The sequence below is a fragment of the Callospermophilus lateralis genome, chromosome 3 (assembly GCF_048772815.1).
Source record: "Callospermophilus lateralis isolate mCalLat2 chromosome 3, mCalLat2.hap1, whole genome shotgun sequence".
In the NCBI taxonomy this organism is placed as follows: Eukaryota; Metazoa; Chordata; class Mammalia; order Rodentia; family Sciuridae; genus Callospermophilus; species Callospermophilus lateralis.
Genome location: NC_135307.1, coordinates 135,135,346 through 135,157,297, shown reverse-complemented (window position 1 = coordinate 135,157,297; position 21,952 = coordinate 135,135,346). Strand labels below are relative to the sequence as shown.

The window sequence follows — 21,952 nt, the reverse complement described above, 5'->3', positions numbered from 1 at the left end:
GAAAGAATGGCCTACTTCATTTGACCTTTTTTATTAGAATACTGATGGCTTCTTTACCTCTCAACTCATTTATTTATGAGAAACATTAACAGCCCCAACTGTAGTAAACAGGGACTTGACTTAATTAAGTGCAAATCCTATGAAGAAATTCATAATTACTGTTCAAGGAGCTGTACTATTTCATTTACTCCCTCTGCCCCAGGAGTTCTTCTGGGGTCAGCCCTGACCTCCAACCCTGTCGTCCAAAGCCTTGCCCCCTCTCTGTCCGGCTACTGACAGGGCCTTTTCCAACGCTGCCTGTCCAAATTCTCCACGGCTTTCTAGCGCAAACACTCCCTCCCTCATTCAAGCCTCTGCCCTTCTAATTTAAACAAGCCATCTCTCTCTAAGCACACTTGGTCCTTCAGTCGCAGGTCTCTGCATTATGCTTATATCACCGGGAACTATTCATGGGTCCATCTCCCCAGCTGAGGTGTATGGACTCCACCATGCAGGGACAAGCCCACTCTGTGTATCTCTCTCAGCAACCAACTCTGCATCATAGTGGTTGCTCCATAATTAGAAGCTCTGTGTAAAAATCATCCTTTGTACTCATTCTTCTCCCACACTGTGTTTACTTTGAAGTTGGCATTATAATTGAGGACAAAGAGTGCATCTTGGTGTACCTCTGCAAGGGCACTAATGTGAATATCACCCAGCCACATGCAATCACTATAAAGTACCTTCCCCAAGCTGCATGCAGTGGCGCACACCTATAATCCCAGTGACTTGGGAGGATGAGGCAGGAGAACCCCAAGTTGGAGGCCAGCCTCTGCAACTTAACAAGATCCCATCTCAAAATTAAAAAAAGACTGGGACTGTGGCTCAGTCACAAAGCACCCCGGGGTTCAACCCCCAGTACCAGAAATAAAGTGAAATCAAAATAAAACAGTTGCATCATTTTTAATGACATGAGATAAAGGCCTATGATATGTTTGTTACAAAATGATAAATTCAGACTATAAAAGTGCAGTCAGAATATGGTCTCATTTTGCACATAGTTCATGAGTGTTTTGGTGTAAGCATGGCTGTGTGTATTATTTGCTTGCAAGTATATCTATCTATGTAAGGTGAAAAGACTGGAAGACAATACAACAAAATGCTCATAGCATTCATCTCTGGGTGTTATTTGGTATGATTCTTATTCCCTTCTTTTTACCTTTCTGTATTTCCCCAAAAATATTTACAAAGAGCATGTATTACTTTGGAAGCACAGACAAATGTTAGCTCTCGTTTGTTTGTGTATGTGTTTTCTTAAGAGTCATCAAGAGGCAAACCAAAGTTGTGAGTCCCAGATCACCATGGACAAAGGCCAAAATACTAAATACTTAATACCAGCAGCAAACATTTGGGGAGACTCATGAGGGATCCATCCCTAAGGTGCCTGGCTTGGATACGTGGGGACAAGCCATGGATAGTTCTGCTAAGGACCAGGAATGTAAATTTGCCCTGTGAACTCTTCCTAAGAAGAAACCTTCTGAGGAATGTTTTCCTGGACCACAGGAGCTGGAGCTATTTGGGTCACTTTGCTGAAACCAAGAGGAAAGAATGAGCTTAGCTCCTGTTTCAGAAAGAGGCCATGCTCCCTGGCAGCCCCTTCTCCAGCTGGGCACAGCAGGGCACGCCCCCTCCCAGGGGCCTCTCTTTCAATGCCTCTCACCATTCACATTCCAACAATGTAAAATGACGGATACTTTTAATACAAGAGACCTGTCATTTATTTATTAGCTGGGGACAGGCTCTGCAGCCGGGAAGGATGCATTATAAATCAACTCCTTTCTCAGCCATTAAAAATTAATACAGTTCATAATGTAGAACGTCAGTAATTTCTTTATTAGAGCAGAGTGTAATTTTTTTCCCTTTTCTTCCAGGTTTTGTTTTTGCTTCCCCCCTTCCTGGAGAAGACGGTTCTCTCTAGTGACTGGCTGGGTATAAAGTACCCCAGGGAAGTGGGGAGACAGCCTTTCAGACAGAGGGTAAAATAGAAGAGTAGAAGATTTGGAAAAAAAAAAAGAGAGAGAGAGAGCTGGCTGATTTCCCCTTAGCAATTTGGTACCACTGTACCTCCCCTTTTGCCTCCTGGAGTCTCACTTACAACACCCCTCATTTGTTTCCGATGCACCCTGCATTTTAGGTCTCTGCTAGATTAGAGAAAAAGATATGGCGGACATTTTTAGGTGTGTTGGAAGGTCTCTGTGTATTATCTGCTGATGGCCCCCCTCACAGAGTGGCTCTCAATAGCTTCTCTTCTGTCTCTGAATTAACCAGGAGTCCAGCCCCAGACCAGGAGTGGTGCATACAGCTCCCACTTTAGACCTGGGGATGCAGGGATGCAGCAGACGAGGTGGTGCCCCTGTATGCCCCCCACAGGCTGCTGAGCTGGGCCTCCTGGGAAGGCTTCCTTTTGTTTTTTCCCAAGTGGCTCCTCTAAGAAAAGCGACAGCTTAGAATAGGGAAGAGAACAACTTAGAATCTATGGCATCTCTGTCCCACCTTAAAATATTGAGGGGATTACAGTGGTTGGTTCAGCCAAGTTAACCTTCCCAAGGGACGTGTGTGAAGGGGAGAGGACCCTTACACACCCCAACACACACCCCCGCCACCTGGCTTGGGGTGGGGGTCTTGTGCAGGTGAACATCATGGCCCAGGCACAAGCCACCAAAGTTAATCTGTCGAATCAGACATGACTGAGTTAAAGCTCCTAAGTAACAAATCCCCACAAATCCCCAAGCACATATTTAAAATCTATTTTCAGAATTACACTGAGCATAATTCAACCAATCAATGAGCCATTAGGAGTTTAGTCCCAACACTTCTTCATTACCAGTGGCATCAGGGCTGCCCAGCTCAGCGGAACCGAGCACCAGGAGGTGGTGGATTGCAGTTCCTGGTCCGGAGACAGAAACTAATGCCATTCCTGGGAAGGGTCTGGCCACAATCTGGGTAACACATTAAGCTATGTAACCACAGAGCAGGAGGAAAGGAGACTTGGCCAAGAAAGAGGACAAGCTGGCTCTAAGGACTTTGGTTCTTCTTCCAGGTGGCTCCTGCACCTCCCCCAGTGCTTGTCTCTAGTGGGACCTTACTTCTGGGAGACCTGATTTCTGGACCTCTGAAACACTAATTGACCTCCTGGACTGGGAGTGAGGAGGAGGGTGGCTCCACGGGAGACACAGAGGTGCTGGAGAGGGACCACCTTCTGCTGCTTTCCTGAAGGGTCATCTGAGCTAGAGTCTGTCAGAAATCTCCAGCAATCTTGCTTGGTCTCCCGTGGGAGCACAGGTGAAGCAGAGATTGGAGAACAGTGAGGTGGGTAGCTGGAGCACTAGAAGAGACTTTCTTATAAGCTCCTGAGTCTGCAAACTGGCTCTGCCTTTCACCAGCAAGTGTCCTTGAGCAAGTCCTTCAACTTTTCCAAGTTCCTAGAGAACTCCTCATCTGCAAAGTGGAGACCATGACACTTATATTACAGGATGATTTAATGAACAGAGAAAGATTACATAAGAAGAGAGGGTGGTGATCTCTGTTACATCCTAGTTTGGTCATTTCCTAGCTGTGAGACTCCAGCATGCCTGAATCATTCCTGGCCTCAGTTCCTCACCTATGGAATGGGGAAAGCAGTAGTATCTGCCACAGGTGATTTTTGTGAGGATTAACCAATTTATTAATTTCTTAAACTCTCTCAGCACTTATTGTTAATGTACTTTAAGTTCAGAGTCTGGCCCTCCATAGGTATTCAATAAAAGAGGGTATTTTTCCTCTTCTTTTCCCTAGTCCCCTTCTGACCCTGTCTTCACCCATCCACTCCTATTCTCACCCACTGTCAAGGAACTATACTCAAGGATAACAAAGCTGCCCCCAGGAACTCACCTGGCTTACTCAACCAGCTAACCAGATCCAACAAGAACAAATGCACACATTTCTCCTCACCTGGGCACCTGAGCATAGCCCTGAAATATGCCACGATTCACCAGACCAGACTAGGGATGACCACCACGGCATATCACCAGCTTGCGCTAAGAGGAGACACGCAAGGAGTGAAATCTACATGGGATCCATGTTCTCATCTTTCTTCCACCATTATACCCAAGAGGCTCCTGCTCACTCCTAGATACAAGGGCAATGGTATTTGTAAGGCAGGAAGATGGGTGAGTGTGTGGAGAACTGGAGTGGCAAGCACTGCCAACTCTAGCAGCTGTTTCCCCTTTCTTGCTATCAGAACCCTGATTCTGTGGGTTCACTACCCTCCTCATAGCCATATGCCCCAGGGAAAATGAGTTTCATATGAGGTTCCAGGAGAGACTCTTGGGAAGTCAAAGGTGCTTATAGTAATTCCATTCTCCTTAGGAGTGTCTGGTTTAGGAACAAACACATAATGTAATTCCAGCCAATAAGACAAGAGAGAAAGATTTCTGGGGGCAACCAACAAAAAGACACAACACTGTGCTGCCCTTGGTCTGTGTATCTGGTTGCAATGTTTGGAGCTTCTACAACCATCTTGTAATCAGGTGGTGAGTTAGCCTGGTGGCAAAGCAAAACAAAGAAAAATAGAGGCAAGACAATCCCAAGAAAGTAGAGCTAGAGTTCTGGAATACCCTACAATGAGCTCCTCAATGTGTCTAATTTGTGTGATTATCAATTTTTTTTTCTTATTTAAGCCCAGTGGGTCAGGATTGTCTGATATTTTCAGACAAAGGCTCAGAGGCAGAGAGTTTGCCTAGCATGCTCAAGGTTCTGGGTTAAATCCGCAGCACAGGAAAAAAAAAAAAACCCTCAAAATCATCTAATCCTTTCAGACAAAAGGATCTCAACTGATATAATCAGTGTCCAACACATGAGATGTGCACAGATACAAACAAGACTCTGAAACACGGGAGAAGGGCACGGAAGCCCTAACTATAGAGGAACACGTACAGGCACATACCTCGAAAAATCACTGTACTGCGCCTTGGCAGGTGTATGGGAGAGCAGGGGAGATTGGTTTCAAAAAAATAAATTTGGCTGCCAAGGGGGATGGTAAAACAAAGAATCAAACAAAGAAATCCTCCACGGATCTCTCTCCCACCCTGTAGTTGAGCCCCCAGCTTTTCAGTTTCATTAACCCAAAAGGAAATTGGCCTGGGCCCTCTGCTCATCTGCATCGATCATTTCCTGACAACCAACATATTACAGTCCCTATTCCTAAGAATATCTTTGTGGCTGTGGGTCTGGGTGATAAAATGCTATTGCTTAGGGTTGTGGGAAAAGAAGTCGCTGGAGGGAAGAATTCTTATCTTTTCAGAAATAACTCTAAGCTTTGTATCATACTTTTTTTGGGTACCATCAAACTGATCTTCCCCAGTAGCATGTTTACAAAAGTCAGAACGATAGTTGTAGAAATATTGTCAAGCAAGAATAATCGAATATGTAAAACGTACACAAGTTGAACAGAGTCTTTTCAAATTCTCATACCAGTTGCTCTCAAAAGCTACCGGCCAAGGGGAGAAGGGGCTTGGGAGAAGAAAGACGGTGGAATGAGATGGACATTATTACCCTATGTACATGTATGACTGTATGTGTGGTGTGACGCAACATCATGGACAACCATAGAAATGTAAAGTTGTGCTGCAATTGTGTACAATGAATCAAAATGCATTCTGCTGGCATATACACCTAATTAGAATAAATAGATAAATTATTAAAAAAAAAACTACTGGCCAAGGTGACTACCTTTTCTTACCTCAAATCTACAGAGGGCAGATGCCCACAGTCAAGTGCTGACTGGCCTGGCAGGAGGGACAAGTCTCTAGGGCCACACATGCTCATGTCATTTTCTGTTCTAATGGATCTATGCACATTTTGTATCTGTGCACATTTTCTGTAGTAAAGATCTGCTGTAACCAAGGGTTTGGTTCATACTCTCAGCTGCTAGACCCTGTCCTGGCCCAGCACACTCCATGCCAATAGTACCACATTCTCTTAAAATAGAGACATGCATTGACCTTCCGCAGAATGGTTTGGAGACTGTGACTTTGGGAAGGCAGATGCATCCTGGGTGTGCTGGGTGTGTACTCCCCTGTAAGAGCGGCTCCCTGAGATTCCGAGATTCCAATCCCCCTAGAAATGAGGAATGCAGTAAAAATCTGGCTATGACCAGCATCTCCGGATCTAGGGGTTTAGAAGTGTTAGGAGCACCTGGGAGAACTTCTAGGCAGAAAGCAACATGCAAAGACCTTGATACACTTGAATAAAGGGCACTTGGTGCTCTGCCAGAAATCCTGAAGAATGCCACACCCCAACCCTGGGTGTTCCCATGGAATGCAGCCATTTCCTGTCCCTCCTAGAGACTTGGGAATACATGTAACAGTGCCTGTGCCAAAGGGGGTCAGGCCCCATCCGGGCACCATCAGAGTGAGCCACCCCATCTGCTGTGGAGGTGACAACAGAACCCTGAACCCCAGGACGGCCCAAGATGTGATCCACCAAACATTTACCTCCACAGAGATGCTAACGGGTGAGCCTCAAAATCAGGTGGTGCGAGGCATTTGGGAAATACTGTAGATTCAAGGTCCCTGGGGGAAAGCCAGGATGGTTTTAGCACTCAAGGCTCGAAGAATTCCCACAGTGAGAAATGTACTTAATCCAGTTTTCCCAAACTTATTGACCATGGAATATTTGGGGGAGTGAGGGAAGAAATGCCTATTAACACTCCTTAATGCACAGTTTGGGAAACATTGAACTAGAGGCAGCAGGAGGAGAAGACTGAAGGACACCTGGACTCTTGGCTTCTGGGCCAAGAGAAGGGCAGAGCTCTGGTGTTCAGCCATCGGCCATCAGGAATATGGTACAAGGGGAAGGAGAAGCTCCCAGCCTCCTGGGCACATCTGCCTCCTCCCACGGGAAGAATGACTCATGTTAGGAGACAGAGACGATGACTGTTTTCTCTTGGACAAGGACTTCTGGAAAGAGAATACTAACAGGGGCCACCACTAGTGACAGGAGCCCCCTGCTGTCCTTAAGTTAAGGCAGGATCTCTTTCCCTTTTCCTGCTTTTTAACCTCTGCCCCCAAAGTAGGAATCTCAGTCTCCTTGGAGACATGGGAAGTCACCCCCAGTGTCCTTTCCTCAGTCCCTATTCCTGGCTCCTCCCTGTGAGAAGAGAGTAATTACCAGAAGGTAAAGGACAGGCAGAGCTCTCCATCTGCCATCACAGTTCTTTTCTGGGTAGGATTCAGCAAGAATCAGAAGACTCCCTGTGGGTGGTCTTCCTGGGGGCTTCTAAACTCTGACTCACAAAACAGGAGGCCGACCATGGACCTCTGTGGCAACTGGATGGAAGCACAGCTGCTCAGAAGACCAGTGCCGGGTCTTGTGTCCTAAGTTCAAGGCTTGGGAAGAGCTTCACCCATTCCGGCTTTAAGTCAAAGCAACCTTCTTCAGCCCAGCAAATAAAGACCATCTTTTGATTCCTATTTGGCCCCTATGCATGGCTCGGCTGGTTCAGAATTCTCACCCCTGGAAACTCCAACACAGACTGGATGCCCGAATCCAAGCCAGGGAGAAAAGAGTAAACGCACCTCCAGGAAACCTTGAGCTGGAGAGGATCTCAGGGGGAGAGTTCATCTTCTCACTCCTTGAAAATAAGACCCAAGCCAAAACATGCCAGGGAGACGAGGAGTTCTTCTGCTTCTAGGGCTCTAGGCAGCAAACAGAGAACCTACTTCATCTCCCTCTCGCTTCCCCCTCCTGGGCGCAGCTTCTGCCGGGCTCACATTCCACCATGAGAGTGACATTGCTCCAGCCTGGCTGGGGGTTCTTATCATTCTTCACCTTCGACCATGAAGCACATGCTTATCCCCCAAGTACTTTTTTTAGCCAATTACTGTGTATTTACAGTGAGCATAATTATACCTAATTACTTAATTAGCATGACTGCATGCAGCTACTAACTTTGAGTATGTGATTATAGCAGTGAAGCGCAGAACAGATGAGGTCATGGTAATCAACAGGAAAGCAGGTTGCATTGGCCTCGGGGAGATGGACGTGAGCCTGTCCCCTTGAACATTCCTTGAACATTCCTCGGGAATGCTTAGGGTTTTCAGATAATTCAGGGGAAACAGCATGGTTTGGTGTTTTTTTTTTCTTCCTAGAATGGGAAACAATGTCAAAGTGCCATGCTTGGATCGTACCAACATCTGGGGCATGCAGAAGTCCGTGTCCAGCAGATGTCCATCTCTCAGGGCTGAGACTCTCAGAATAAACTTGTGAGCATTTTTTAGCTCAAGCCTGTGGGCTGGAGGCTTCCTCCCTCAGCTCCTAAGATATCCCTTGCTGGCAACATCCAGACTTTTTTCCAGAAACAGAGAAAATTGGTAATATTTAAGAGCAATCCTTCCCTTCAGAGACCTTGGGCTTACCAAAACTGGCATTATAGGAGTCTCAGGAATCTGCTACTTATCCTAATTGGGTCTTAGAAAAAGGATCAAAGAAAAGTCAGAGGGGACAATCCTAACTTATATACTGTGAAACTCTGCCAAGAAATCTGGGCCTGGAGATATCCAACTGGTAAAAGACACTAAAGCTAGATGTCATCGTTACTTCCACCTAGATCCAGCCTATGCCTCCCCTGAAGGGGACTGTCAAGGTCCAGCCAGCAGAATAAAAGAGGAGCCTGCCAGAGTCCACCACTTCCACATGGGTCCTATTTCTCTCCCACGTCACATCTAGCCAATGCTGCCTCCTACATTGACCGTGGGGAGCAAAGGGCAGCTCACAGTGTGCCAGACTTCTTTTCTCGGCAGTACACCCCAAGAAGCTCCAGACCAGCCCTGTGACCAGACCGTTTCTCGCCAACTGGCAAGTCCACCTGGAAACTGTGCTGGAGAAAAACCGAGGAGGGCTTACTTTGCAACAGTGGCAGCTGTTGCTGTTGCCTCTGCTGCTACTGATTCCAGGAGAGGCCCACGCCTCCCAGACAAAGGAGCCCATTTTCCATATTTCATCTGCAAGTCCATTATGCTGAGCTAAGTGGCTGGGAATAAACACCCATCATTACCCTGCACTAAGCAATGTTTGTTAGTATAGAAGGTGACAGAAATCTATATCATGCCGATGCACTATTAATACTGCATTACACACACAGGCTCTGTGCTCCCCTTCGCAGCTGGATAACCAGCCTCGGCAGTTCCTCTTCCAGAAAAGGCAAGTTCCGTGACTAATTGGCCCAGAAGAGGAGGAGGAGACCAGCCACTCACTCACCACGGATCCCAGCTGAAAAGAGAAAGTCCACAGGCCTCGTATCTCTGGGTCTAGTTATCTATATCATGGGTTGATAGGTTGGGGTGGGAGAATGCCTCAAACAGTTGCCCCAAGGAAAGAGAGTGAGGGGCAGTGTAGCTGATCAGGTGCAAGGAAAAATCAGTTTCCTGCTCTAGCCCTGGGACCTGGCATTTGTAAGGGTCCTGTGGATGTTTGTTGACTGATTAAAGAAATGAAGGACAAAAGAGAATTGGAGGGAACAAAGAGAGATGGGGTTTCGACAGACTCATGAGAGTGACACGCTAGGAAGACCCCAGGATGGATTTACCAGGTGAGCCGCAGAGGCTCTGTGATGGATCTAGGGAAACAAGATGAAAGGGGTCACCACCAAGGAGGGGCCAAAGGTTGAAAGCACACCTGTCCTTCAAAGTGTAGAGACTCCTGAAGAACAACAGACTCCACATGGACGTCAGCTTGCAAATGACACTGGGGAAAGAGAAGGCATCAGCAGGACTTCAGGTCAAAGCAAGAGGAATAGGGTCCAGGTGCCTGAAAACGCAAGGGCTACTGAGGGCTCGAGGTTGGCACCATGGAGAATCCCTCAAGTGAGCTGTGTTTTAAAGGTGTTGAAGATATGGACACACCGGTCAGTAAATCAAAGGGCCAGTTGTGTCATGAACATGACTACTGGTCTTTGGCCAGTGACAAGTTAGGAGTAGAGTTTCTTCACTATTAGTTTATGTGAATATCCAATAAAAATCACATAACCATCAGTTGCTGGGATTGTTAAGAGCAGAAAAAGAAAAAGAAAGAAAGATTTCTGTGGTCACACACAACACACTTGAGAAAGTATACCAAGAAGGGGGCGTGAACCCACAAGGGCCAGGAGATCGCAGGACAGGAGCTGAGCAGTGGAGGCCAGTCTAAGATGGAATGGAAAGGGGCTGCCTTGGTACAGCCACATATTCTTAACAGAGGATCCAGCAATCCACACACCCAGGTGTTTATGAATGAGATGAAAACTATGTCCACACAAAACCTGTACCTGGGTCTTTATGCAGCTTTATTCATAATTGCCCCAAGTAGGAGGCAACCAAGCTGTCTGTCATGGGTTGAGTTGTGTCCTTTTCAAAAAATGATGTTGAAGCCTTAATTCTCAGTGCCTTAGAATACCAATTTAATTGGAAACAGGGTCACCGCAGGTGCAACTAGTAAAATCAAGAGGCGGTCAGACTGGAGTAGCCTGGGCTCCCTAATCCCAAATGCCTGGTGTTCTTCTGAGAAGACAGACATGTGGAGACAAGATCAGAGAGATGCAGCTGCAAGGCAAGGAACACCAAAGATGGCTGGCCACACCAGAAAGATGCAAGAAAGGATTCTCCCTAGAGGCTTCAGAGGAAGCATGACTCTGTTGACACCCTGATTTCAGACGTAGAGCCCCCTTCAGGGGAAGCATAGGCTGGATCTAGGTGAAGGTAACGATGACATTTAGCTTTAGTGTCTTTTACCAGTTGGATATCTCCAGGCCCAGCTTTCTTGGCAGAGTTTCACAGAGTTTCTACACCTGGCCTGTCTAGGGTCCTTTGTTATAGCAGCTGTAGGAAACTAATATCACATCCCTCGGTAGGAGAAGGGATAACAAGCTATGGCACACCATTCAGTGGAGAATCACTCAGTAGTAAAAAGACATAGGCTGTCAAAATTGTGAAAAGAAATGGAACACCCTTAAGTGCCTATTGCTCAAGCCAATCTGAAAAGAGTACCTACTGCATGATTCCAACTACATGCCACGTGGGAAAACACATCATAAATTATGAAGACAGAAGATCATGGTGAACGGTTATGGGTGGTTTGTGAAAAGGTGGAATTCAGGGGATTTCTATCCAGAGCAGTGACTGTTCTGTGCAGTACAATATTGTGGATTCATGCCATTACAAACCAAGCAACACAGACAACCAACCCTACAGTAAACTCTGGGCTTTGGTTAACAAAAGTATCTCCATAATAGTTTGCCAGTTATAACTAATGTAACACACTAATCAAGATTTTAATAACAGAGAAAACTATGGTAACAAGTGGCAACAGAAGTGGAGCATAAGGGGACTCTACTTTCAGCTCAGTTTATCTGTAAACATAAATTTGTTTTAAGATAAAATATGACCTAAACACCAGGACCAGGTATTGCCTTATCTTAAGGGCATGGATTTGTTGGAGAATTCAGGCAATATAAGTGCCAATAGCCAGACCAAGGATGACCCAGCCATGAGACTATAGGACCATCAGTCAATCTTGAACACATTATGCAGAAGCCACCCTTACCCTGGAAATGAGGAAAAGTCAGTCTCCATAACACACACACACACACACACACACACACGTGCTTTTTTATTCCTCAACAGGCTACCTCTCCGAGTTTAAGAGGTGTATGAGAGAATGTGCAGAGGCTCTAAAATTCTAGGCAATGTGATATAATGGGAAAGAATAAATGCTGGGGTCAGCAGGTCTGGGTTCATCTCTCAAGCTCTATCTTTATGGCTATATGATTTGGAACAAGTCACTGAAGCCCACTGAGCCTCAGTTTCTTTATCTATAAAATGGGGGTAATAGGCGCTCCCTCAGGGAGTCAGTTAAAGATCATATAAGATAAGAATCATAAAATGCTAGCGCAATGCTTGGTTAAGAGAGGCAATCTTTCCTTCTCTATCTCTAGAAAGCCTGGGCCATGGAGCCATCTGTGTTAGCTTGCAATCACTACTGCAAATACCTGAGATAATCAATTTATGAAAAGAGTTACTCAGAATCACAGTTTGAGAGGATCTAGTTCATGATCAGGCAAAACTGACTGCCTGAATTTTAACCTCTGATGGGGTGCTGGACAGCATCAATGGTAAGCCCATGGTGGGGTTAAACCCTCACCTTATGGTCAGGGAGCAAAAGAGAACAAAGAAGGGACCAGGGTCCCACAACCCCCTTCAAGGGCATGTCCCCAATGACCTGATGCCCTTCCGCTAGGCCCCACCTCTTAGAGCTTCTACCACCTGGTGAACAAGCCTCAAACCCAGTGGCCTGTAGGGGACATTCAAGGATTCAAACATCATCTGACCCCATTAGTTAGCATCTTCTTTAATCCCAATCCCATGCTGTATTTTCTGTAGAAACAGAAAATAAAGAATTATGATATATAATGGCTACTTCTAGGAATAAATACCAAATCAGATTTGGAAAATAGGACACACATATTTGAGAACTGGCAGAGTGACCTAGGATTTGGTTAAAAGTCACTCCTGACTGTACATGGCACTGACTGTAAGCCATGGGTTAGAAAGAAGGAAGGAAAAGGCATGTGGGGATGGGCTAGGAAGGATCCCAAGAGGCTGGAAATGAGGCAGGTTTTAGAGGATGAATAGGGTGTAGAAAGGAAGAAACGGAAGTGGGGATGTGGTATGGAAGACAGGATGTCATTTGAAAGCAGAGATCACACTATGATAGTAGCTGGGGGTGTGGGATGGGGATCTGGGAAGAGGCGGTAAAGGCCGGTGCATCAGCAGCGGACAGCTGAAAGGTAAAGGCACAAGGCCTTGAGAAGGGCTCCAAGGGTGCAAGGGGGTACTGTCCCCATCTTGAGGAGCAGCTATGTTGGCTATGAGGGTCCTTGTTCCCCATTGTTTTCAGAGCCCAGAAGAAGATCCAATAGGATCCCTCAACATGGACTGAATAGATGAAAGAAGAAAAATCAAGGGCTAGGGTTGTGGCTCAGCGGCAGAGCGCTCACCTAGCACAACCCCTTCAAGGGCATGGGTTCGAGGCCCCGGGTTCGATCCTCAGCACCACATAAAAATAAATAAATAAAATAAAGGCATTGTGTCCAACCACAACTAAAAAATAAATATTTTTTTTTTTAAATATGAAAGAAAGAAAAGTCAGCACAGCCTAAGTGACCCAAATGCTACCAAGGATGAAAAACTCAAAGGAACATGGTCCAATTCTGCAAAGAGAACAACACAGACAGTGGGAGGCTTCCGGGGAGCAGAACTCGGGGTGGAGCTGCAGGTCAGGGAGCCTCGGAGGTTTACAGAGAGCAGAAGGAGCCAACAGACCCAACCCAGGGGGAGGGTAGAAAAGAAGTGGGAGGACCAGGATGGGAGCTGACCCTTTGCAAGTGGAGGTGCAGTGAACAAAGGTAGACGTCCTCACCTGAAGACAGAAGAAAGAAGGGAGGGAAGGGAGACACGGGTCACCTCCCCTCAAAGGCCTCAGCTTTCTCGATTAAGAGAAAGTTAACAGCTCCACTGTTCGGAGCTCCGAACTGTCACAAGGCTGACCAAGGCAACCAAGGGAACATACCTTCTCCATTCTTCCCAGTGGCCCATCTGGACAGGTCCCTCGGTGTGCCATTCTGTAGGACTCAGCCCAAAGTCTAGGACCCTCAGCTGGGTGGGAAGGAAGGCTGTGTCTATTTCCTGATGCATTTGAGAACCAGGAGGCTTTACATAAATAATGAGGGTGGTCTTATTTGGTTTATACTTGGGCACACATAGTCAAGGAGGTGCATTTTCATTCTGCCCTTTCAGAATTCCTGGAAAGGCTGAATAATTTCAGAATAAAGACAATGCCGAACGCAGAGCCATTGTTGGGAACACAGGCGGGGGACGCAAGCATCTGATAAGGGATGGTACCAGGTGATCTCCAAACATCCTTACAGCCTGACATGTAATGACAAGCATCATGGACCAGATTGAAGATAGATAGAAAGTGAGGAGCATGAAGAGGACCCGCATCCTAATCACAGCTCACCATTCATGATACACACACAAGTGCAGACAGAAAGCTGCTTTGTGCTCAATCCAGAGCTGAGGAGATGGGAGAAACGAAGCCTGAAGTCGGTGAGCACCAAGTTCCCACAGTTCCTCCCCATGCTACGCATTTTACAAGGGGACAAGGTAAGGGACTCAGATCAGGAGAGCCCAGGGATCCACAATGTGAGCATTTTCCTCTTAATACCTCAATTCTTGCCATCCTCCCAAGGAGTGACCCCAGCTTTGTCTGCACCACTGCAAACATTCCCTGCTCATTTTATGTGCCAAGGCACATGTGGCTTTAATTATTGATGGCAGTGTCTCATCACACACAGGGATGTGTCTCAGAGTCAGTTTCCTCAATCGGTGAAGCCTGGATAATCAGAGTCCAGCTGCATCTGAGCCAGTGAATCTCCGCTGAGGGCTGGCCCCAGAGCTCCCTGTCCCCGTCTGCGTAAGTCACCGTGGATTAGCAGAGAGAGGATTGGCCAAACACATTTACAATGCTCCTGCACAGTGTTCATCATGCCCCACATGCTATGTGAAAAACAATTAGAGCCGTCCGCTGTCTACTGATAGGCTAGATGCTTCACTGCCCTCAAAAGGTACTTCCCTCATCGCAGAAGGCTTTGACACTCTGGAGTCATCGCAAGACGCTGTCTGCTCCCCCGTCTTTCAAATCTCCATCAAAAAACCTGCTTCTCCTGCATTTTTACTGACCTCTTACTGCTTACCCAGAAGGATGTCTGGATCCCTCCAAAGGCCACTGTGAAGCACACACCCAGAGAGCTCTAGGAGGAAGGCTCTTCCAGGTTTTCCTGGTACTGTGGCTCCTTGGCTAAGTACTGTGTCCTGACATCAAAGGACTCTCACCAGATCCCACAGCTCTCTCCATGGCTCCCAAGTTCGCACAGAGACAATAACTCTGATGGTTCAAAGGGAACTTCTCTAAAATGTGCCAGATTCCTCCCATCCGGAAATGTTGCCAATAACCTGAAATCAGGAGCTGCAGTGATCAGAGATGACGCTGTGATGGTATTCTGAACTGGAAACCCAGAGATCCCACTAATGGGAATGCAGGTGATCCTCATTATTCACAGATTCTGTGCTTACAAATTCCTCTGCTCTTTAAAGTTTATTTGCAATCCCCAAACCAGTATTTGAGGTGCTTTCACGTGAGACATGCCCAAAGTGGCAAAAAATTTGAGTTATGCTCTGGGCACATTTCCAGCTGAGGCTGACCAAGGCCACATTCTGCCTTCCTCCTAAAAAAAATATGTATTTAAATTGGCAAATAAAAATTATACATATTTATCACTTATGACACATTGTTTTGAAATTCTTATTTTAGTTTTCAGGCTATAAACAAGAATCTTTTTTGTGGTCTCTTACAGGCCACTTTTTTTTTTTTTTTTTACATTTTGGGCTTTTTTGTTTGTTAATTTTGTTCTTTAAGATGGCTGCCAAGCATGGTTCTGAAATACTGTCTTGTGTTCCTAAACACAGGATGAGTCTCACGAAGGGAAAGGTAAGTTTTGAACAGTCATGAGTTACAGCTGTTGGCCATTGAGTTCAATGTTAATGAGTCCACAAAGCATCTTAAATAAGGCCTCTTTAAACGAAAACACACACACAACACACTACAGCAAGGTTATGTATTAACTGGCTGATAAAACGTGACCAGAGGCTCACAGGATCCTAATACTGTATCTCCCCTAGGAAAAATGGTTCAGTGTTCTCTGATTCACTGTTTGCAGTGACTTTACAGAAAAGAACTACCTCAAATAATGAGAATCAACTATATATACTCAACAGAGCAACAGCTAAGTCTCTGTTCAAATACCAGTAGCATCCTAGAAAACTCAGTATCTGCCCTAGGAGGAGCTAGGACCACGCTACCATCACAGGATGGCCACTCCCAGGCTAGGCCAGGAATGAGTCTGCTCTGAGACAAGAGCTTTAGCCAAAGGAACCATTCTTTGCACTGTTTCCCACTGCTTCTCTGAAATACAGGTATCTTTCTTCCTTGCTTAACCCAGACACCAGCTATCCTTCCTCTGACACTGACAGGGAGCCTTTGATAAACTCTGAGGCAGATTCTGGAGGATACTCAGTGTTGGGAGGCAAATGATGACCTTATATGGACTCAAGCCTAGTCTCTCCCACGGTGGAGACCCTCTTATGAAAAATCAGAGCTAGAGAAATGGAAGCGAAGGCTGATGAGGTTTCCAAATGTCCAGGCTGGTACAAGAAGACCCAGCAGGAGCAGCAAGGGCCCTGTGAGTTCAGAGTGTGGCCCAGATGCAGAGAGCTCAGCCCAGAGGATGAGCAAAAGCAGAATCCACCTCTTCCTAGGCCTACCCTGGGACTGACTGACAAGAGAGCTCACTGCAGGCAGCCTGGGGCAGGAACCAGGATCTCACAGCCTCCTAGACCTTCAGAATTCCTGTCCACAAGGTCAGGCCTACACCTAGCTGATCACTTGGGTCCCTTCCCACTCTCACGTAGTCACTGGTGTCTGTGCTGTCCAGGGGCCTCTGCATACTCTCTTGAAGCAGTGGATTGTTTCCGGGGACAGGAGCAGTGGAAGGGAAGGGGTGTGCATTGGTGTTGCTGGACCCAGGTTGGGCATGGAGACCCAGCAAAGGGAACACTGCTGGGTGGAGGGATAAGACACTGCAGCTCTAAGGGGTTAAGGGGAACCTAGCAGGGCTGAGGAGAAATGTAAAGAAAGGGGCTGGAATGAACAGGAGGTCAGAGATGAGGAGGAAGCAGGTGGCTTAAGTCCTCTGGTCTGCGATGGGGAGGTGAGGGCTTCTGGTGCTCCAGTTCTCAGAGAGTGAGCACTTCGGAGCACTGGAGGCAGCTAGGTACTCTCCGCCCTTCATTCCCTTCCCCTCTAGGGGAGGCCCAGGTGGAGGCTCTAATGACCTGGGGGGCTGTTATGTGGACAGTCAGGTTTTGTGCTCTAATTATACAAGCCAGGTCTACAGAGAAGACCAGCCTCATTGGTGTCTGCGCCTTACTGGGAACACCTCTCCCTAGCCAGGTGAAGAAAAGTGGGAACCAGATTCAGCCCGACAGCCCTCTCTTCCCCAGGGAATCTGCTCAGTGGCTATCTTTCAAGTTTTGAGACAAATAGGGAGGGTCTGTTTGGGGGACATTGGCAGGTGGCAGGTCATCCCAGAAGGTTCCAGAACCCCAGCTACATGGTCTGTTGCCACACCGCCCTTCCCACCCAAGAAGGGACAGAATTCCATCCCAGTACTTACACGTGTCTGGCTTGTGGCAATTATGTCCCTGACGGAAGTACTGAGGATTCTCAATAACTGGAATGCGGGTCATGCCGATGACAACCGTGTCCGGCCCAGCGTCCAGCGATGAGGGTGTGGTGATGCCGTGGTTGATGTGGTGCAATGGGCTGGCTGAGTCCTCTTCACCACTGATGACAGCCACAGGACCTGCACATACCACAGGAGACATGGGAGCCTGGTGAGGTCACACCCAGTCATTCTTAGCCCTGCCCACCAAGCCCTCAGTTTTCTCCCACTACAGTCTCCGTAAGAGCAAAGTCCTTTAGAAGAGTACATTTCCTCCGAATGTGCTGAATTCTGAATTGAGAGAATCCTGCCCAAATTCTCTCAGGAATTACCATCCATTAGCCATGGAAATAGCTGCAAAATAAAAGTGTATCAAAATGACTGTGATATAAATTATCTTCACTTCTTCCCAAATCCAAATTAGTTCAAAATAATACAAGTTTAAAATCAGCTTCTTTACTTATGTAGCAATAACAGGATTCAAAAAAAAAATGATGTAGCAGTAGTTTGTACCCTGCCCCTCCTTTATTTGGGAGCTTTAGAAACTAACAACACTGGGTTCCACCCCAAAAAGATGTGATTCGATTGGTCTGGGGATGCAACCTGGCATCAAGATTGCAAAAGCGCTCCAGGTAAGTCCCATGCACAGCAAGGACTGAGAACTTCTGATTAAGGGGGTGCAATCCCAGAGGAGTGGAATGGGTCTCCCCAGTCTCTGCCACAACCCTCCCTCATTCACAGGTAGAGACCAGTATAGACCTGGATCTAACCTGAGTCGGGTTTCACTTACGACAGTCACAAGGCTCCGCTGCTATTAGCCTCCTGGTAGCTGGCTCAGCTATCCCCCTCTTAACGGATTCATACTGCCCTAATGGCTTCAAAGAACATCTTGTGCATCCCCACCAATCCTAGCTCTGCCATTTTGTAGCCCAAAGAAGAAACCCAGTGAATAAGGTTCACTTAAAAGTGCAAGTTGACAAAGATAATTAACACTGCAGTCTTGGCAGAACAATGATTCTTTTTTGTGGTGTGATTTTCCCATACATACAAATAAAACTCCTGTAAAGGGAATTAGCTGTGACTGTGGCTTCATAGGACTGGCGTTTTAAATGGTTGCTTTGCTAGATGCCGGGTCCCTAGACAAAGTGCCTGCTGTGATTTGGTTTTGCGGCTTGAACAATATTTCCACTGCAGAAATCCATTACATCTTACTGAAGTTTATGGAGAGAATATTTCCCATCAAACAGCGAGGTGAAGCGCCAATGAGGCAGAACTAAATGGAAGACTGGTAAATGCAAACCGAGACCCTGGATTCCACTCCGTCAGCACAGACAGGCTTATTCCAATCCATGACAAATGGCCGACCGTGTTGGGAGACCATGTGAAAAAGTAGCAATGAGACCATGTGAAAAAGTGGCTGCCCACTCATCGCGATAACCACTCGCCTCGCGAAAAGAAGCCAGTGCCTGAAAGCACCAGGGAAACTTTGTGAAAAACTTCACAGTGAGAGAGGGAAAACTAAGCACTGGTCTTTGTCTGCTTTCCCTCGCCATTAAAATACAAAGGAATAAAATAAATATTTGTTCAAAAAGAGAAAGAGGAAGAGAGGAGACAAGGTGAAAGGAAATATGATATATCACAACTGCAAAAGATGAAAAGTCAAAGGACAGGGACTTAGAGAAAGGTACCACTCATGGAACTACAGGGGCAAACCTGATAGGAAGTCACTTTTGCTGGGGAGGCTCTGTTCTTAAAGGGATAGGAAAGTCAAGAAGGCTGGAATTTATTCCTAAAGAAACTGAATCCACCATCGTGATGGTGGAATGTGATGGTCATCATTATCCAAAGTACCCTGTATGAAGACACGAATTGGTGTGAATATATTTTGTATATAACCAGAGATGTGAAAAATTGCGCTCTGTATGAGTAGTAAGAATTGTCATGCACTCCGTTGTCATATATTTTTAAAAATCAATAAAAAAGGAGAAACTGAATCCAGAAAATTCAGGGAGAGCTCAGATGAACCATGAAGTGAGCCTCTATCTTCCTGCTCCCAAAACAACAGAAACCATATTCAGCCCAGCCTACCAACCCCAATCTCAACTGCAGGAGAGAGAGTAGAGATTCCTTCTCTAGAGAAAGTCTCAAGGAAGATCCCCACAGCCAGATGCAATGGTGCACACCTGTAATCCCAGCAACTCTGGAGCCTGAGGCAGGAGGATTGAAAGTTTAAGGGCAGCCTCAGCAACTTAAGGAGGCCCTAGGCAAGACCCTGTCCCAAAATAGAAAATAAAAAGGGTTGGGGATGTGGCTCAGTGGTTAAGCGTCCTTGGGTTAAATCAAGAAGAGGAGGAGGAGGAGGAAGAGATTGACATTTTTGGATCTCCCAAAGAAAAGTCAAGTTTACTCTGTGACTATGGCACTATGAAGCCTGCCAGTGGATACAGCCCTCCACCCCATGCACACAAGGCAGGTTCTTATTAGCTATCTAGTGCTCAGTTCCTAAATATGAAGACACAGTAGAGGGTCACCAGGTATTTCAACAAAGCTTCAGCATTTCAGAAAGAGAAAGAACAAGACAAGCAGACAATCAGGGACCAGCAGGAAGCAGAGGACTTAAAATATATATACTAATATCCTCAGAGAGGCAAACGAAGACACTGCATCTGTAAAACAAGGCAATTCTTAAAGTGTGAACAATAAGAGGGAAGGAAAGGATCCTTGGGAATTATAATCGTTGCAATTTAAAAGTCAAAGGAGAATGGAAGATTAAGTCAAGAAAAATCTTCCAGAAAATCAGAGAGGGAAGAGGTTTAAATAGGAAAGAAAAGAAAATTAATGTTCCACATAGAGATCCCACATATGATTAAACAAAGTTCCAGGGTTAGAGGAGAGAATTTGAATAGAAAATATGGAAGGGAGAATGAGAAACTGATGGAAATTTCACCAACTTAACCTACCCGGTTCCCAGCACAATTAAATACATGTGCTCAAGTGCACATTCTCACTCACACACATCAGGAAACAAAATTCCCAAATGCCAGAACGATGAGGAGAAAGAGAAGAAGCTCAGAGTTTCCAGGAGGGAGGGGCAGGTCACGTTTATGGGAATAACAGGCAGATGTATATCAGACTTCCAAAAAGAACAGCTCAGAAAGGCCAAGGAAGGTCTCCCTAACAATACCACTGCTGTTTCTAATGGAGTAATTCCCTCCCAATGTCAATGGACAATTATTCAACTTGGAATTCTACACACACAGCCCATGCAGGTGGGTCCTCATACACATGAGCAGGCACACACACATATGGTTTAGGAATGAAATGTCCCCTAAAGGTTCATGTGTTGTTGGCGTGGTGCTCCATGTTTAGAAGTGGGGCTCTGGGGAAGTGGCTGGATGATGAGGGCTCCAAACTCCTCAATGCATTAATCCACTCACTGTTCATAATTGAACAAACTCTTGAGAGATGGTGGAAACTGTAGGAGGCGGGGTTGGGGTGGAGAACGTAGGTCACTTGGGGGGTGTCCTTAAAGAATATCTCTTGTCCCCATCCCTCTCTCTTATCTCTCCCCACCTCTCTTTCTCTCCTTCCTGGCTGCCACAAAGTGAGCAGCTTTCCTCCATCACTCCTTTCACCATGGTGTCTCAGCCTTGCTCCAGGTCTAAAACCCATGAAGCCAGCTGGCCGGCTATGTATGTATGTACATACACTATGTATATATGTATATGCACACACACACACACACACACTCACACACACACACACACTCACACTCACACACACACACACACACACACACTGTAAGGGCAATAGAAAGTTATTTTGCAAATATGTAAAAAGTCATGTCACTTGTCTCCTTTCTTAGGAAACATCAGGAGGAAGGACTCCAGCAAAACAAGGGGAGAAACAGGGGAAAAAAAGTAGTAGGGTAACCATCTCAGGCCCCAGAGCTGTGGAAAGGAGGTGTCTTGGGGGACAGGAAAAGAAACACAGTGGCAAAGGCAGGATTCAGGCCAGGCTGTCTCACTCGCTCCAACACTCAGTCTTCACTGCAGCCACATTGCTTATCATACCTGTTGACCGTTGACCACAAGAAGACAAAAACCAAATATTAGCACTCCTCCCCACCCGTTTCTGTCCTCAGCATCATGGGACATGGGTTGTTACAGTGACTTGGAGGAAGGACATAGAATAGGAAGAAGATGTAACCTGGGACTTCAACCTTCGGGAAATGCTGTTTCTTCAAATCTGCTCTCATGAAGTCCATGGAGAGTTGTCAACAAAATTTTCCAAGAGCCCATGATCTAAAACAGTCAGCACTTCTTTTATATTATTTTAGATTTTGGGAGAGGCAGAGTAACAATCACAGGTAAAGGGTCCTGCACCCAGGCTCATAAGTCAGGAGAAGGAATGAGAGCAATTTCACCAGAGGAAAATATGAAACTATGGTAAGTTGAATTAGCTGAAAAAAATCACGATGATCATGATGATTTTATTATTGAGATATTACAGTATTGAGTTCTATAAATGTAGCTTCTTTAATCTTAGAATGTTTTTGTG

At 46.1% G+C, this 21,952-nt stretch overlaps 1 protein-coding gene across 5 annotated transcripts in view; it reads right to left on the bottom strand.

Annotated features, from left to right (window-relative positions):
- Nucleotides 1-21,952, bottom strand: part of Ntrk3 (neurotrophic receptor tyrosine kinase 3) — a 374,486-nt gene that overhangs the window by 135,648 nt on the left and 216,886 nt on the right. For all 5 annotated transcript variants that reach the window (XM_076851379.2, XM_076851378.2, XM_076851377.2 and 2 more), the window contains one exon: nt 17,345-17,533. In XM_076851379.2, coding sequence (XP_076707494.1) covers nt 17,345-17,533 — 189 coding nt within the window. The remainder of the gene's footprint in view (nt 1-17,344; nt 17,534-21,952) is intronic.